This window comes from Rhinichthys klamathensis, unplaced genomic scaffold (genome assembly GCF_029890125.1).
Source record: "Rhinichthys klamathensis goyatoka isolate OS25496 unplaced genomic scaffold, OSU_Roscu_1.1 h1tg000123l_1, whole genome shotgun sequence".
NCBI lineage: Eukaryota > Metazoa > Chordata > Actinopteri > Cypriniformes > Leuciscidae > Rhinichthys > Rhinichthys klamathensis.
In genome coordinates this window covers 7,086,562-7,104,189 of record NW_026606660.1, presented here as the reverse complement: position 1 = coordinate 7,104,189, position 17,628 = coordinate 7,086,562, and the positions used below count along the sequence as shown (strand labels likewise).

The following is a 17,628-nucleotide window of genomic DNA, read 5'->3' as shown; positions in this document are numbered from 1 at the left end:
TTTTCGTGAGGAGGTAGATGAAATGTGATAGTCTGGTTCTGTCTGACTGTTGAAGGATTCGTGGGATTGTAGTGTCATAGTAACTGAATCCAGTGAGCCGGGCAATGATGTGGAAAAATGCGAGTCATAGGTTGAGTCTTTGAGACATGTGTTTCTTAAAGAAATTATGAGCCATTATATATTTATGACCATGATGCTATAGGCTGTTCTTCTGTAGTTCACTTGGCTTCTATTCCACTCAGTCTTTGGCAGAGCAGAATCATGTGACTGACCATCAGATAGAATATAGGAAAGATGATCTCTAATAATAATTATCTCTTGTGGTGCTGCCATTGTCCATTTGAAGGGTTAGTGATTTGAACATATACTCTTAAGTGTAAGTAATAAACTTTAACACAAAGCGCATCATGCACAATTGGACATCACATGATACCTTGACATAAAATATTTAAACATGCTAAAAATACATGTAGTATTGCAACAACTAGAATAATTTAGTTTCAAGACTAGTTTCTTTAGTTTATCTACAGTGCATGGCAGTCGGTCTTGATATTGTTCTAAGATGATGATATTGTTTTCAGGTTTGAAGACCAATATTGCATTTTATGTTTTTATTTTCATATGTAAACACAGGCATAGTTTTATCTAATTTTATGGGAGATTATTTAAAGTCTCACTGAAGTGCCTTGGAACGCGCAGCTTTGTTTGATGCGTTGACGTAATTTCCACTGAAACAGGAAGCTAAGGCGGGACATATTAAATGGCTCCTCTCCTTTTTCAAATAGCCAATAGCGTATAGTATACCTCACAAACCTCAAGTCGTACTTGACAGCGCCATGGAAGCGAATCCCAGCGCTGATGATACGTTGGATTAAATAGTAGAGGTGTGAATAAATTCTAGCCTTTTCATTCTTAAAGGGATACTTCACCTCTGGAAAGATGAATGTGTATTTAAAATGGATCATTTATGTAGAAGAAATGTGAAATTATTTTTGAATTTGGAGCTTTCTAGACTGAGAAAAGCCAGAAAATGTATTTTTGGCTTATGTGGATGAAAGACAACAACTCCCAGAATGCACTTGTTTCGCTGCCCTAGGAGGCCACGCCTACCGGTAACAGAGCGCAGTAGTTAAACAACAACTCTAGGCTACTAGTGAGTCTCCGTGATGAGTCTGCCCGAAAATGTGTTTCAAGATCGCCCTAAATGTCCGGGATTCGGCTTTTGCGTTCTACAGTCGCCATTGATTAGGTTTACTGTGGCGAGCAGGACGAGACTGAGGGCCGCGGGAGAACGGCGCGAGGCCGGTGGCGTGATTACCGATGAGCGACACCTGTGAGACGCACCGGTCTCGTATCTCTCACGGAGGAGCGGGAATTTTCTTAGCAATGTTAAAACGCACATCAACCGATCACTTGTTTAGCGTTCATGTAAACACTACATTCAGATTCACCAATCGGAATGAATTCAGTTAGATTGAAACAAAAGGTGTGCATGTAAACAATGAATGGCGACTGCAGAAAGCAAAAGCTGAATCCCGGAGATGAAAAAGAGGATGGTAACCCCTACTACTCAGCTTTCTCCACAGAACAAGAGCCTGCTAGCTTAGCTTCCAAAAAAAAGATGAGATGGCTCTGTCCACTTCTTATACTGTCTATGGATCCCACCCTCTATGGGCGGGTTGAGAACATGCAGGACAGCCCCTACTACTGGCTGTAGTCTTTAGCCTCTGGCGAAAAAATCATCCGATGACACAAAACGACGATTTTTGCGTCATCGGAGGATTTTTTCCAGACAAAAAATACATAAATCTCTCGTCTCAGGGGGATATCAGGGTGGAAAGCACGGTAATTCGAAAATACTACAGGTTTTCTACTAATACAAAGCTTAATGCTAAATCCTGAAGTATCCCTTTAACCAACGTACAGTTAGAAAACAGAATAAAACTCGAGCGTTTGAGCAACCGAACTCTAGTCTCCAACCCATATTGATCCGTGACGTGTCAACGGTCGCTTTGGCCAGGTGGTATTTATAGCATAGGGGACGGGAGTCGCGGGACGCTTTAGATTCTAGAGAGCATTTGATTGGACAGAAGATGTGATGAGAAACTAAAGTCTGCGGTGATGTCATAAAAATCCGTGATCCATTTTAGCGGAAGTGAGAGACTGTAAGTTTTGAATGCTTATATCTCCTAAATGCGAATTTTGTAATTGTTTTGGAACACACCAGCTTATTCATAACCTTAAGGCTAACATATTCATACTAAAAGCTACATTTTGAGTTCAGGGGGCCTTTAAGTGTTTTGGCTCCAGTGTTCTGGAGCTGGCAGCGTGTGTCAGCGTGTTGGTTTATCATGTGACAGGAGCGCATTGGTGAGTGACAGCTGGCTACAAAGAGACGCGTCTGTTTAACCCCATGTGCCTCTAGAGACCTGTCAAAATTCACTTAGCTGTCTGTCCTTGTTAGACGGGCCACGCAGACGCCGGCCTGCTGCCCGGGAGGTCGTCACAGTTCAAGCTGAGGCAGTGTCTTAAACACATCGCTCATCTTATTTACAGTCTGTTCACTTTAAATCCCACAGAATATGTGTCCGCTGGGAGTGTCATGAATCTGTCGTTTGTCACTATCAACATCAACGTGAAATTAACTGTGCTATTTACTTTCTAAATACAGGTTCCTGATGCTATTGGGCACAATTGATCTTTGCACGTTATTCCAATGGGAAAAAAGGTTTATCTTCATAGTCTTTTGTCAAAATGCTCCACCTCTGAAATTAATTTCCTGCTCAGCTGATGTCACCAGGGTCATATAGCCAAATATATATGGTCATAGTTTTAGGTAATGCTTTCTGAAATATTGCCAATAGTTTCCACAGTAGTGGTGGTTAAAGAGGGCCTATTATGCTTTTTTACATTTTCAACTTGCGTGTGTAATGTGTAATGTGTGTAATGTTGCTGTTTGAGCATATAAAAAGCACGAAGTCACTCCAAAGGGAGTTATTCTCTGTATCAGTTCACTCTAAACTCCCTGAAACGCCTCTATTGTAGTCTTGAGTTTTCTTCTGGAAACAAAAACATCACAATATTCAAATAATATTTAAATAATTCCTGCCCAAGGTATACGCAAAATGAAGTTGCGAGGCCTGGTTGAATTGAGTTCGGAGTGTGTTGAAACTCACGGTTATGGTAAGGGGCGGGACATCTCCCAAACACGCTCGAAGTTGTTTACTAATATCAACACACAAGTCCAGCCGACCAATCAGAGCACATCGGAAGGAGGGGCTTCATAGAGACCGGAACTAAACAGAGCTTTTTTGACAGACTGGGAAGAGAGGTGCTGCAACAATGTAAAATATGGGGAAAATAATGGGGTTTTTTTGTGCACATCCAAGCATGAAAACCTATTCTAGTAGACCCCAAAAACAAAATCAAAACTTTGTAAAAGGGCATAATAGGTCCCCTTTAAAAATCAAGACTTTTATTTTTCACTGTTGAATATCACTATTTTAAATATTTCACATTACGGAAGTAAAATGGGGTGTAAATGCTGTGTCACTTGATTTTTGCTGATATTTATATGGTGTGTGTTTGTTTTAAACCAGTGACAAAATTACATGCAGATATGAGAGATTGCATTCATAAAAAGCATTCGTAAATTGTAATTAGTAGATTGATTGGCACGGAAAAGTTGATTGGTGTAATTGTGTGAGATGCTGGAACGTCGAAACATCTGGCAAACCTCTGAATCAGCCCTGATTTTTCAAGAGGGCAAAATTAAAGCTACATAATACAAAGACTAAATAAATATGCTGAATGAATTTACTTTGCACAGCTGTGCCCGCGTTGGACGTGCTTTCGGCTATTCAGACACAGAAGGTCATGCTGAGTTCACACAATCACACAACATGACCAACATCCCAAGAGAACCAGATATCCGGAAGCATCACGCTAGATTTTGAGTGATAGCTGTTATGGGCATGAGTCACATGTGTGTTCTCGCTTGACTGGATGGAACAAACAAAAAGTCAAGGCCTTGTGAATCACTCTGTGTTCACCATGCCTGAGCTGTGGGATTCTGTGACTCTCACTAAGGCCTAAGGGGCCACATTCTCTCTCCCTGAAGTCCACGTCCACTGTTAGACAGGGTGTCTTGTGCCAAGTCGTAATCACTATCTGAAACTTGAAAAATGTAACAGGCTGTTTTGACTCTTAAAGACAAAGACAATGCCTACGAATATGCCTACTTCCATTCTATATAACACTATTACAGCCCGACGCAGTTATCATTTTCCAGTCCTGCGCCAACGAGGTGTGTTCAGGCGCATTGTTGGCGCGTTGCTATTTTGAGGCAACTGAAATAGACGAAATAACAAAAAAAAATACGGCATATAGGCGCACATTACTAACGCGCTCTTTAAAGGGATAGTTCGGCCAAAAATGATATTTAACCCATGCATTACTCACCCTCAAGCCGTTCGAGATGCATATGTCAATCTTGTTTTAGACGAAAACATTTTCAGTTATTTTAGAAAATGTCTTAGACCCTTCAGTGGATATAATGTGAAGCAATGGGGTCCACCTCCTTCAAGTCCCAAAATGTGCATACATCCTTCACAAAAGTAATCCATCCGGCTCCAGGGGGATAAACGAAGGCCCTCTGAGGGTAATCCGTGCGGTTTTGTCGTAAAAATATACATATTTAAAACTTCATAAATGAAAACATCTGACTTCCGGCAACGATCGACGCGCGTTCACGGGTGATGGAAGTCGGCGTACGAGGTATGACGTAGCGTAGGAACCGTCGTGACGTAGAACGAACGCGCCAGCGCAGCCAGAGAGCAGAGCAAAACAAATCACCCGTGAACACGCGTCGATCGTTGCCGGAAGTCAGATATTTTCATTTATAAAGTTTTAAATAGGGCTGTGTTGAAAAAATCCATTCACCAATTCTGAATCGATTTTCATATTAATTTCTAAAGATCGATCCGTAACTCAGAGGATCGATTTAATAATAGGAGCTTTAACTTGCCGGGAGATCCCTGTATGCGCATTGAAAGGCTTTCACTCAGCGCGCACACTGTTACAACAACGGGCTTTGAGTGAGTCATTCGTTCATTCAACGAACACGTTCAAAAAAGCTGATTCATTAAAAGAGATGTAATGAAACAAGGTGTTAATTATTTTTAACTTTGAGTTCCACTTTTCAAGGCTCAGCTGAGCAGCAATGCGTCGCATGGGTAACGCTGAAGCTGATGCTTCACTTAGACCAATATGGCATTGATTCAATGCGTGACTCGCTGATTTTATTTCCCCGCGGCTTCCTCGCGCTGTGGAATGCTGACCAGCGCTGCTCCTGACGCGCATTTATGGTAAATACCCGTGACGTGAACGTTAAAAGGATGATACAACAAATATTTCGCTTTCCTTTGACACGGCAACCTTTTTCACGAATACATATGACTTCAAAGACAGACGCAGGTAATCGCACGCGCTCTGCCGATCTCTCTCATTCACTGTCTGTGCGAAGCCTCTGTAGGCTACACATCACCACGATAAACAGTCTTATTTGTTATTATGAACTTGTTTAACATTCAATACACATGCATGAAGTTCAAAACAAGCAGTTAAATGTCTATAATAGCCTAATAGTATCAGTATGTTGCATAACTACAGTCCTGTAATTCAGGTAACAGCTGGAAAAAACAAAAAAACTCATATCTAAATCTCGAAAATCGGATCAGATCGGATCAGATCGAATCGAATAATGATAATCGATTCAAGATCTTGAGAATCGGAATCGAACCGATTCTTGAAATTTGAATCGAAACCCAGCTCTAGTTTTAAATATGTATATTTTTACGACAAAACCGCACGGATTACCCTCAGAAGGCCTTCGTTTATCCCCCTGGAGCCGGATGGATTACTTTTGTGAAGGATGTATGCACATTTTGGGACTTGAAGGAGGTGGACCCCATTCACATTATATCCACTGAAGGGTCTAAAACATTTTCTAAAATAACTGAAAATATTTTCGTCTGAAACAAGATTGACATATGCATCTCGAACGGCTTGAGGGTGAGTAATGCATGGGTTAAATATCATTTTTGGCCGAACTATCCCTTTAAATAACAAAAAATAAATAAATAATTGCGCCATTGACTTTAGAACAGGTTTCAGTTGGTCAATTGTTTTTTAAAGAACGCATTATTAATAGTAGATGGTCCCGTAGATGGTCTGCTCGCACGCTTCAACCTCGCGCACGAGCAGATCCGTTTCCTCGCTAGAGAAGCGTTCAGTCTTTCCCCTTTGCAAATTCTGCCATGTAAATAGCGAATCCGCCATGGCGCGAGCGCAACTGGCTTTTAAAGGGAATGGGAGATGAGATTCTTATTGGTTTATTGCACATTACACCCAAAACACACCCATTACTCATTAAGAGAATAGGGACAACCCTGCGCCGGGTGTGCCGACCGTTTTTCACGTCGTTAAACTAGCAAAAGTGGATCCGGACACGCCCTGAGTGCACTTGCGCCGTGCGCTTTAGACCATGCGCTTAGATCGTTCAAATAGGGCCCTATATTAGCCGAGTAGTATCATAGGCGAAAAGTACCAGGATTACCTACTACTTCCGGCAAGGTTCTGAAGTGCAAATTCGATGGACACTTTACTATCCCATGAGGCCACGGGAGAGGATTTGTGAATAGAAGTGAACTGACGATGTAGGTCACATGATAATGACATGGCGGATGTTGTACAGTACGTCCGGATTCATTCATACAACATAGAATGTAGTTTTTTAATCAGTTGTGAAGCAAGTTTCAAAGTATCAAAATACTTAATGCAAAAATCCTTTTTGCAACCTATTTTGCCTTTTTATGTGACAAACAGAAAACGTATATCCAGTGATCTAGAGTGCAGTTTCCTGTACTGGTGCAGTACTGTGACTGTGAGTGAGTTCAGACAGTGAGGAGAGACGCGGACAGACAGGCTCAGTTTCTCTTCCGGTGCACTGGTGCGCAAAAAAATGCCCTTTCTGGCACTTGTACGCCTATCTCTGCGCCCTCGGGCATGTGACCGCCGATGTCCACAAATACACACAGACATGATGCAGACCCCCGACCGGCCATCTGCTCCTGACTGTAATGTGCACTGCTACTGATCTAATGATGTCAGAACCCACAGACAGATTCGCAGTCACTTCCTCGTACAGTCTCACAGATCAATAGTGCTGTAAGTTGGTGATATTGGAGCGAGAACAACATGACACAACAGATAGATCACTCTCATTATAATCAGTGTAGGTGTCCACACAGACCTACTGTACATGTTGCTGTTCACCAGGTGAAAAATCATGTGTAAAGTTACAGGACACATTTAATCCATGAGACGCGTGATTTGCACTGGTACTTTTTAATATATACCATGGTATTGAATAATTACTGTATTCATTTACCATGGTATTTATGGTTTTTGTAAGGGTTTTTATCAGTTGTGCCTGAGATTGTTTGAGATAATACTGCTGTCCAGACAAACCTCTTGTAATTCACAGTGATGTCAAACTCTTGCTGTCTGATGCCATCTACTGGTGTTTAGTGCTCTGCATCTTCAAACGGGTTTTGTTGATGATTCTTTGAGATTGTTCACCAACCAATTAGTAGTAAGAATATTTGGTTCCCTAATGTGTCAGTCTCACAAATACTGTCAAGAAATATGCAAGTGCTGGTTTGTTTATTTATTTTTTTACTTCTCTAAACAAAAAGAAAAAAATTATTGGAAATAATTTTTTTGCTTTGAGAAGATATTTTTTCATAAGTCATACTCAATATATGATATTATATTATGTTATATTATACAATATTTTACTCTCAAATAAAAAAGAAAAAACATAAATTATATTTTACATAAAAAAGATAAAGCCTATTTCAATATTTTAGTATTATATTATTATTATTATATTATATTACGGTAGTCATATTTTACTTTCAAACCAAAAAGAAAAAAAACATGAAGATAAAGCCTATTTTTGACAAGCCATACTCAATAGTTTTGTATTATTTTCTATTATATTCTATTATGCAAGTCATACTAAATTGTGTCTTTTTTATATATGCTTTACAATCTTTTACAGTAATTATAGTGAGGTAAATGTCCTTAATTGTTTTGTTAGGCTTAAGTTTCTTCATTCAAAATATAAATTGGTTATGTAAAAATATAATTGCAAAAATGTATATATATATTATTTTGAGTAAAGTATAAACCTGACATTTATTTGTGAGACTCACCCTAATATCTGTCATTCATCTGTTTAAGCACACACAGGTTCTTCGTATAAAACATACTGTTTTTCTGTCCCCTCCTGAATTCGTTTCCTCCCGTCAGCAGCATAAGGGTCGTATCTTTTTACCCATGCTGATAATAAGAGATCTGTTCAGCTTTTGTCAGGGTAATCTTATCTGCTTCTGCCCTATCAGCCTCACAGACACACATTTTAAAGCACAGGAGGGAGTTTATTAAACTGCGCTGACTGTCCCGCAGCTGGAGAGAGAGAGGGTTTCGCAGCTCCACCCTGCAGTATTTTTCATGTCATTTTCCGGCCGCATGCGTGATGTGTGTGTGGGGGTCAGTCCTCCGTTCACAGCAGCGTGTGTATTGTTCTCTGAGCGTCCAGGGAAAGTTTCAGCAGTCAAACTGAGCTTGTTGAACACAGAGGGAGCCGCATGTTAGACTCAATGGTGAGTGTGACTTTTCAAAGGGTGTTTTACTTTGTTCTCCAAGGGAACTTGTAAATGGACATAGTCTAACTGTCATGATGCTTTAAATGAATTAACACACTTGTGTGAATATGATGTCAATGCTTTTGAAGATCATTAGATGCTCTCTGTTGATATTGCTCAAACTTTCTGGTTAGTTTGTTTTATGTTTTTATTTGTTTAATCTTGTTCAATTAATTCAGCCTAAACTTTTTAATGTTAGGACATTAACATATTATAGATCATTTCAGCTTTAGATTATGTTTTGGTGGTTATATGTTTTAAGCTTGCCTTAGGATGCTCAGTATTTGCATACTGAATTCCAATTGGTCTTCTTTCTTACATGTACAGTATTTGTAAACTGAATTGTGAATTATCTTTTCCTTTTTGCATGTACTTATCTTCTTAGCACTGACACATTTATAACGTTTAAAAGATGCCGTTTATTCGGTTGTTGTTGCTCAGATCCTAAGCAGCACAAACTGTGTGAACATCCATCTTGTAAGGCAAGATGTGTCACAACATGAGAGTTATTTTATATTGTAAATAAGAAGTTTGGCCCTTAACCTTCTAAAGTCAGCATTTTATTTTTCCATTTCTCTCATAAATTGAAAAACCTTTTGAGATGTCTGTTTGAAAATGAAATGAAATGAATGTGTTGTTTGGTGTACTGCTTTAATACATGCCCATTTCAATAAATTGATGTGCATGTTTTAATTTTATTATGGTAATGAGAATCACTGTTGAGATTAATGAGTGAATGAATAATATATATCCTTGAAGACGATGAAATGAAGGAAGTGTGTTGAAGTAAAAGCAGGAAGGCTGTGAAACAGACAGGGATCAGATCAGAGTATATGTACATGATTAAAGAGACTTTGGGGTAAACGTTTCAGTTCGTGGACCCCGCAGGCAGGGCGAGAGAAACTCCTCACACACCAGCTGCAGAACATACTCATCAATTATAAACTTTTAAGACTTTTTCCCTCCACATTTTTGTGTGGGATAATCAATGACAGTGATGCAGCTGAATGTATCGTGAGATTTCCTGGTTGTGTCATTTCCTGTTTCCCAGAGCCAGAACGTGTCCCGGCTGCTTCATGGAGCGTGTGTGTGTGTGTGTGTGTGTGTGTAGACGTAAGTTAGGTGATGTGCATTTGAAGCTCTTAAGTTTATGCTTTGGTGAGGAGACCCTGCTGTGTATATCAGGATCTCTGTTTTCCTTCTAAATCAATCCGAGGAAAAGAGAGAGCTTTAGCTGAGAATTTTGGACACAAACAGATTTTTCCTTTTTGGTTGCTAAGATGTTGTGGTCTCTCACTGAAAGTTCACCCTCGCATGTTTATACTAGGGATGCACCGATATGAAAATTTTGGCCGATACCGATAACCGATAATTCTTTATATATGAAAGCCGATAACCGATATATTGGCTGATAAATCTAAATTTTTGGGAGCCTGTTTACAAGAGAAAAAGTCTCCCAATCAAAAGCCATCATTCTCATTATAATTTTATGTAGCCTATACGACAGATGATTTTGCATTTAACTGAATTTTCCTTTTTTGAAGTGATTCATATCATATTACAATCAATTCAAATCCATGATGTTGAACAGTGCGCATCTGAAGTGTCTCAGCTGAGGGAAATAATACATTATTTATCGGCTTTAATATATCGGCCAAATTTACTTATCGGGCCGATAACGATAACATTAAAAACGAACATATATCGGGCTGATACCGATATGGTGGCCGATATATCGTGCATCCCTAGTTTATACTGTATGTATGTATATGTAAGTTCAGAAAAAAATCTAGTTTAGAAAACTTGAATCTCTAATATAAAACCTTAAAGGGTTAGTTCACTCAACATTTAAAATTCTGTGATTAATTACTCACCCTCGTGTCGGTCCAAACATCTTTAGAACACAAATGAAGATCTTTTCCACTTTCAAGCCCCAGAAAGGTAGTAAAGACATAATTAAAGTAATCCATGTGACTCCAGTGGTTTAACCTCAAAAGTGGTAGTTGCGTAGTAATCAATGACAGAAGGGTCATCAGGGGTTAAGTTTTAAGTTTATGTCAAACTAGCGATCGAAGACTACAGATTTTAGCCTAGAATTGGAGGAATCTTGTAGGAGTTGTGAAATTTGTCTTAGATGGCCAGATCGTACAGTGTGCACCAGTGTGTACCAAGAATTTTAAACTTGGCTTTATCCAATGTCAGATTTTTGTTCTGGAAATGTATGCAAATTAGTGCATATTTAAAGTCGGCATGAAATGGAAGTTGCGATTCTTCCAACGCATTCTCATCCTTTGGCGTCATATAGGTGACGCCTGACAAAACGTCGAAATACTACGCACATGGCACCCTTTTGCGTGAATATAACACGCGAAGTGATGGGTAGGTTTAGGTGTGGGGTAGGGTCTGCGTCTCATATTCACGCTAAAGGATGCCAGTCAACTTTATGACGCCTTGGGTTCGCGTGTTATATTCACGCTAAAGGGTGCCATGTGCGTAGTATTTCGACGTTTTGTCATATAGCGTCACCTAAATGACGCCAAAGGATGAGAACGGGCTGATTCTTCCCTTTTGTGACTTATATCCAAGTCAAAAAGCTTCTTGATCAAGGAAAAATATAGGGCGGGACTTGATTTTGTCAATGGGAAATTGATTGGATGGATGTGGTGGTTTGCTATTGGTGGATCTCATGTGAGTGACAGGTTGTCCCGCCCTCATGCCAGTAAACGTGTCATCAGAGAAGAGAAGAGATGTCACTGCAAGAGGGAGGGGAGTTATTTTGATTAAAGATTATGAGGGCTCAAGAATTAAAAAAAAAACATATTGATGTGCATTGATGAATCATTTATAATAAATCCCGCATTATTCCAGAATTTTTTTTAATTTACACATCGGTTTGTTGATGCTGATGATAAGGGATTACATCTCATAATGTACCTCAAACTAAGTAGTGTTTCACTGAGAAACGTCCTGCTCGAGTCGTCCTTGCGATGGAAGTTCGGGTTGAACTAGTTCTTCCGATGTTTCATCATCGGACTCGCTCTCGGATTGATATGGTAAAATCAACCTCATCGTTACTGTCTTTACAGTGTGTACAATCACTGAGCTGTAGGAAGCCTCCGGATGGAGCTGAGGTTCACTTATGGTAATGGGCGTTAGCTTCCGGCAGGCGCTGCATGCGGTAGACCAATCACAACAGACTGTGCCATCGGACCAATCAGAGAAGAGTTGCTTGCGGAAAGGAGGGGTTTAGAGAGACTGATTCATCCATCGAGTCGTTTGAGAATCATTGAAAAATGTGATGTTCTATGTATAATATAAGAAAGTTAAACTGTTTTTTGACCTTTTGATGCATGTAAACCTGTTGTAGGAGACCTCCAAAACATAATCAGGAGACTTTAAAATAGCATAATAGAGGCACTTTATTATATAAAAAAAGTATAATACTTGTATTAATTGTTAATGTAATGAATCAGCTGATGTAGCTTCATGTATCTGATGTGTGAGGTTGGCAGCGGGCCTGTGTGAAGTGTAATCGATGCGACAGACACATTCCCCTCAGAGATATCGTCTCCCAGGAGCTGTTGAAAACTAATTGAGGTGAACGTGGCGTGACCCTCGGCTACCCGTACAGTCATCCAGACAGATAACCCGGGGAATTGGAGCCATTATAGCGGGTGTAATCCCCCCTCACCCCTCGTCATCACATTCATCATGCCCAGGGTTCCCCGGTTAATGAGGAGGGCGACAGAGCGGCCCGTACACAGAGAGGAGAAGATAAATGAGCTGCTGCTCGTCCCGACACATGCTGAGACCCTTGAGCCGATGATATGTTCCCTGGGTGATGTGACATTGCACCTCATTTTAAACCCTTTTACCTACAGTAGAATGTCATGCTCCTGTCCCACTAGTGGCTTGAGATGTTTGATGTAATGTTTGAATTCATTTTGTACTAGCTGGCACATTTATGTTCAGATTTGCATTTATATTATGTAGAAAGTAATACTTAACATTCATTCAAGGTGATTAACATAATCCTTATTAGTGGATTATATAAGAGTGAATCTCTCAAATCCTGGCAAGAACATGTCCAGGTCACATTTTACACCATAATCAAAAGAAATAATTTACATTGCTCTGTCTATGCAATTAAGCATAGTTTCTCCCCAAATTGTTAATTACCATAATTGGGAGAAAAGAAATTAAAATAAACATTAAAATAAATATTAGAATACAATGACAATCGCAATTGAGAATAAATAAAATTTATACAAATTAAACACAATATATGTATAATATTATTATATAATGTAATGTAATATATTATATATATATATATATATATATATATATATATATATATATTACATTATATATTTTTTTTTCATAAGGTTTGTGAGAGTTCTCCCCTCTGTGCATAATTTATATGCTCACTGTAAAAAAATTGCTGTAATTATGCAGCTGTTTGCCAGTAACTTACTGTAGATTTAAATTGATGTATATTTACTGGCAACAGTTTGTTCAAAGTTAATTGAACATTAAACATTAACAAGTCTTTGTCTTTACAGAATAAAATTATAAAATAACAATATAATGCAAAGCATTCTGGGAACCAGAAATCTTCTTCAACCTTTTTCTGTTTTTTTCCTTCAGATTTTGGTTCCCAGAATGCTTTGCATGAGGCTGTTATTTTAGTTTTATTCTGTAAAGATAAAGACTTGTTAATGTTTAATGTTCATTTAACTTTGAACAAAATGTTGCCAGTAAATAACATCAACTTAAAACTACAGTAAGTTACTGGCAAGCAGCTGCCAGTAATACTGTAATTTCTACAGATTTTTTTTTACAGTGTATGATCAATATGTCACATTCATGCACATATACATGTGGCTTCACTGATCATAGCTTTTTTATAGCTTGAAAATTGTTGTTTTCGTGCAATGAAAAGGCTGCACATAGGAGACAGCGAGCAGATCATGTGATTGAACCATAATAAAGTGTTTATCACAGGCCGGCTGTGTTGTGCAGCTCAGATCAGAGACGTCCCGTCACAGAGCTTTTCTCTTCGGCATCGCCTGCCTTTCTTAACTGATGAAAAGTGGCCAGATTTCGCGCAGCTTTGACTGGAGGGCATGTCACTTAACAAATGAATGGTTCTCTCTTCGAGGACAGTCGAGCCAGTCACAGAGAGCGCGACCACGAGACCCCTGTGCCTCTCGCGGTGGAGGAATGCGCATGTTTTCAGCCCGATGAAGGAAGCGTCTCACGAGTATAAGAATCTATTCTGTGCCTCAGATCTGCTCTGCATTCGTCGATATTAAATGACAGCATTTTCTTGAAGAAGACACTGCATTTGAGCCATTTTTAGCAAATTACAGTTTACAGTCTAACCCAAGACATGTTTGATTATTTGAAAAGAGATCTCCCATGTTTTTTTCATTATTATTTTTTGGAGGACTGTGGGGAAAGAAACACAAACAGTGGGTCAGAGTTTCACAGTGGTCACTCTACTTTTAGACCGTGTCTGTGAGAATCTAGAAAGAGCTTAAACCTCAGTACTATAACTGACCAGAATGAGTGTGTTAAACCATCTGGACAGTGCTAAACACACTAGTTATGGGATACATATTTTCAAATTCAGCTAGTAGCTGGTTTGACATGAGAAATAAAATTTGCCTTGATCTTTTTTCGACATTGGTCTTTGTACCATTAAAACATCTTGCAAGTTTCATTGTTTGAAATGTCATCCACATTATAAACAAAAGCATTCATTAAATCAAGCTCGTTTTGTTATAATTCATATTAAAGGTATCGACTCATTTTTTAATTACATAACTCCTGGCACAAATTAAGACATAACTGTCATTATAAGTTTCTCAGAATACAATAGTGGTCAAATACTGAAACTTGAGTCTTATATCTTTTTAATGATGTATAGTTTGTCAAGGTAATAACATTAAATATGATAGTAACTTTGAACTTTCAGTGCGCCGGCGCTCTGGCAACGGTTAAGAGGTTAATTCAAGCTCCGAAAACAGCTCGTTTTGACATTGCGGGATCTGTGATGTGACACGGGCGAATACATTTGCATATGACCACCTCCAGAGCAAGACATCGACGAATAGTTTTACAGCATCGCACCATAGGCCCCGCCCACTGGCATTCAGTCGTTTAACAGCTGACATTTACCTAAACTGGATGTGAGCGTCAAAAGCAAATAGAACCCATTATAATCACTGACGCTTTCTACACTGGATACAGACTACAGATGCGCGTTCAGTTTCTGACATACTGCATGAAAGTGAGGCGGTCGACAAATGGAAGACTGAAAGAACGTTTGCTTTGACGCGTCCCATTTTAAACAGCTCGTTTGCGTCTCTGTACAGATTTCAGAAGGATCCCAGCACCGGAAACAAGTTGATGGTTTGTTTTAATGGCTTTCTGAATCACGTCGGAGAATTATATGTCTCTTCGGAGCATTTTGTTTAGTAAACGAGGTACAGTGTTATGGAGAGTTTGCAACTGTATCGAATCTGACAGCAGCTGCATCACAAACCGTACAAGCTTTCATAATGCTTTGTCTGTAAATTGTATTTTATGTGGATGATGTTTTCAAAACACTTACTCACGTGCAACAGCGAGTGGGCGTTGATGCTGTTTCCTATGTTAGCCAATCATAACAGGTCGGATGCCTTAAAGGAGCCGCCCCTTAAAACTGATCATTTCAGACAGAGGGTCAGAATGTGGATCGTTTTTCTGCATGTATATTTGGTTGTTGTTGTTTTTTGTGCAAAAGACTTTTATTAACATTATAAGTGAACCTCAAGGAACATATTAAAATAATTAAAATATATCATGACCCCTTTAAAAATTAGTCTAGGGTTCACCTGACTTATGGGGGTCGTTTATGTATAGTAAGTTCAAAACTATCCAGTAAATGCACATTTTCTTCCAACCAGAATTTTTCATTAGTTTTACATTGTTGACCATATTTTCCAGAAAAGTCACACCGTATTGTTGAGAGGGGAAAAAACACAGATAAGTCGCGTTTGTGTGTAAGTCACATTATTACATTCAGAAATAATGTAAATAATAAATAATGTAAATACAATGAAATGTTTGCAAACATTATAAACACTATAAACATGTATTTCAGTTCCCCTCTCTCCACAACAAATCCTTTAAATTTACCAGTATTTAGAGCAGGAATGAAAAGTATAAGTATAAAGCAAACATTACTTCATTATAAAAAAAAGCCTAAACAAATTAATTTAAAGTAAAACTGCATCATATGAGGTCATTGGATCATATAAGTCACTTTGCACAGATCACATGACAAAAAAAGTGACTTATTTTCCATAAAATACGAATAATTTAAATGTTAGATTTATTTTACATTACGACTAAGGGTTTAATTGCCTTATTAAATATTCACATCAATTATAATTAAAGTAAAGTAAATGCAACTAAAGTATTTTTTTTATTTTTTTTTATAAAATGCGAGTGGTGTTTGCCAGCAGTTTCCATGTTGCTTGGATGTTGTAAATGGTTGCTAGGTCGTTGCTAATTTGAGTGTTTTTGCTGTCCACTTGCTACCCTAAAAGTTATTCTAAATGTAATTGATACAGTGTTCTAGGTGTTTAGTTTTTTTGTGTACTCTGGGTAATGCAAGGTGGTTAAAATCAAGTGAAAATCATAAGTCTGATCACATAGAGGATTAACAACACACATCTCCTCAAGTGTTTGTCAGATAAATCTCCTTAATCTTCAATCATTCATAAGCATGAGCAGTCATAATAGTGATGCTAATGAATGACTATTAAATACTGACAGACATTAACATACTCATCATTAAACTATTATCTGTATATCTTATTTAGCTTGAGGTGTTTGTTTTTGTAATGAATTTCCTTGTTTATGTCTTGAAGGCTGTCGGGGTGTTGAATGGACGTCTCTGAGGGCTCATTGATGCATGTAAATCTGAGCCAAGTTCAGTCTTTGGAAGTGTCACTTCCTCCAGCACAGCGCTGCTCAGTCTGTGGAATATTAATCACCCTCAATAAGCTGCTCAGTGTCTGTGAACATCAGCGATGAGCGCGCAGGTGCGTGTAGGCTCGGACAGGCTTCAGGGGCTTTTGCACTCATACAGGAGAGCATTAAGAGAAAGCTAAAAGAACTGGAGTAAATCTTATCTCTCCGCTTCGTTCCGTTTGGTTTGTTGACAAGTTTCATTGGCCGCTTTAAGTGTTGTAACTAAAATCTCATGCTGTTTGACTCCAGTTGGCTGTGGTTTGATTGTTGGACAGCAGGAGCGTTAAAGCCAGAAGACTTTCCAGATTTGTGCATTTCACTTCAATAATTTACCCATGAGTGAGGCATTATGTTTTTCCCATCTGAAGACAGGATGAACAACATTTGGCTCTCGCCTTCTCGCTTTCTGTAAGGATGCTCCTTTAAAACTCAGTCTTGTATTTGGAGCAGTATTATATTTTTGACTATGGATAATGAAACAAATACCGATCAAGAAATTTGTGGGGATTTGAGCACGACAGACAGTTTTTCATATGTATGGGCAGACCTGATGAATATCTTGGTAAGTTTGTGAATTAAAAAAATTTTTATGTAAAGTTTTTATCTTTTTTATTTTATTTTATTATTTATTTTATTTTATTTTTATTAATAAAAAATATAATTTATTTTGTAATGAAATAAAATATATTTAATATATAATTTAATTGTAATATTGATTTAATATTTATATCATGTTTAATATTTATTTATATTTATTGATATTGAATTACTGTTAGTAATATTATTAGTGAATTATATAACAAAATGTGTCATTCTTCTATTCATACAT

At 38.4% G+C, this 17,628-nt stretch overlaps 1 protein-coding gene across 3 annotated transcripts in view; it reads left to right on the top strand.

The window, feature by feature from the left end:
- sash1b (SAM and SH3 domain containing 1b) overlaps positions 1-17,628 on the top strand; it is a 121,091-nt gene that overhangs the window by 75,420 nt on the left and 28,043 nt on the right. Inside the window, exon 1 of one of the 3 annotated variants that reach the window (XM_056256014.1) lies at positions 8,564-8,729. The exons of 1 other annotated variant lie outside the window; for it this stretch is intronic. In XM_056256014.1, coding sequence (XP_056111989.1) covers positions 8,715-8,729 — 15 coding nt within the window. In that variant the 5' untranslated portion in view covers positions 8,564-8,714. Of the gene's footprint in view, positions 1-8,563; positions 8,730-17,230; positions 17,362-17,628 lie in introns of those variants that run through there. One more of the 3 variants, XM_056256013.1, reaches the window with a different exon arrangement.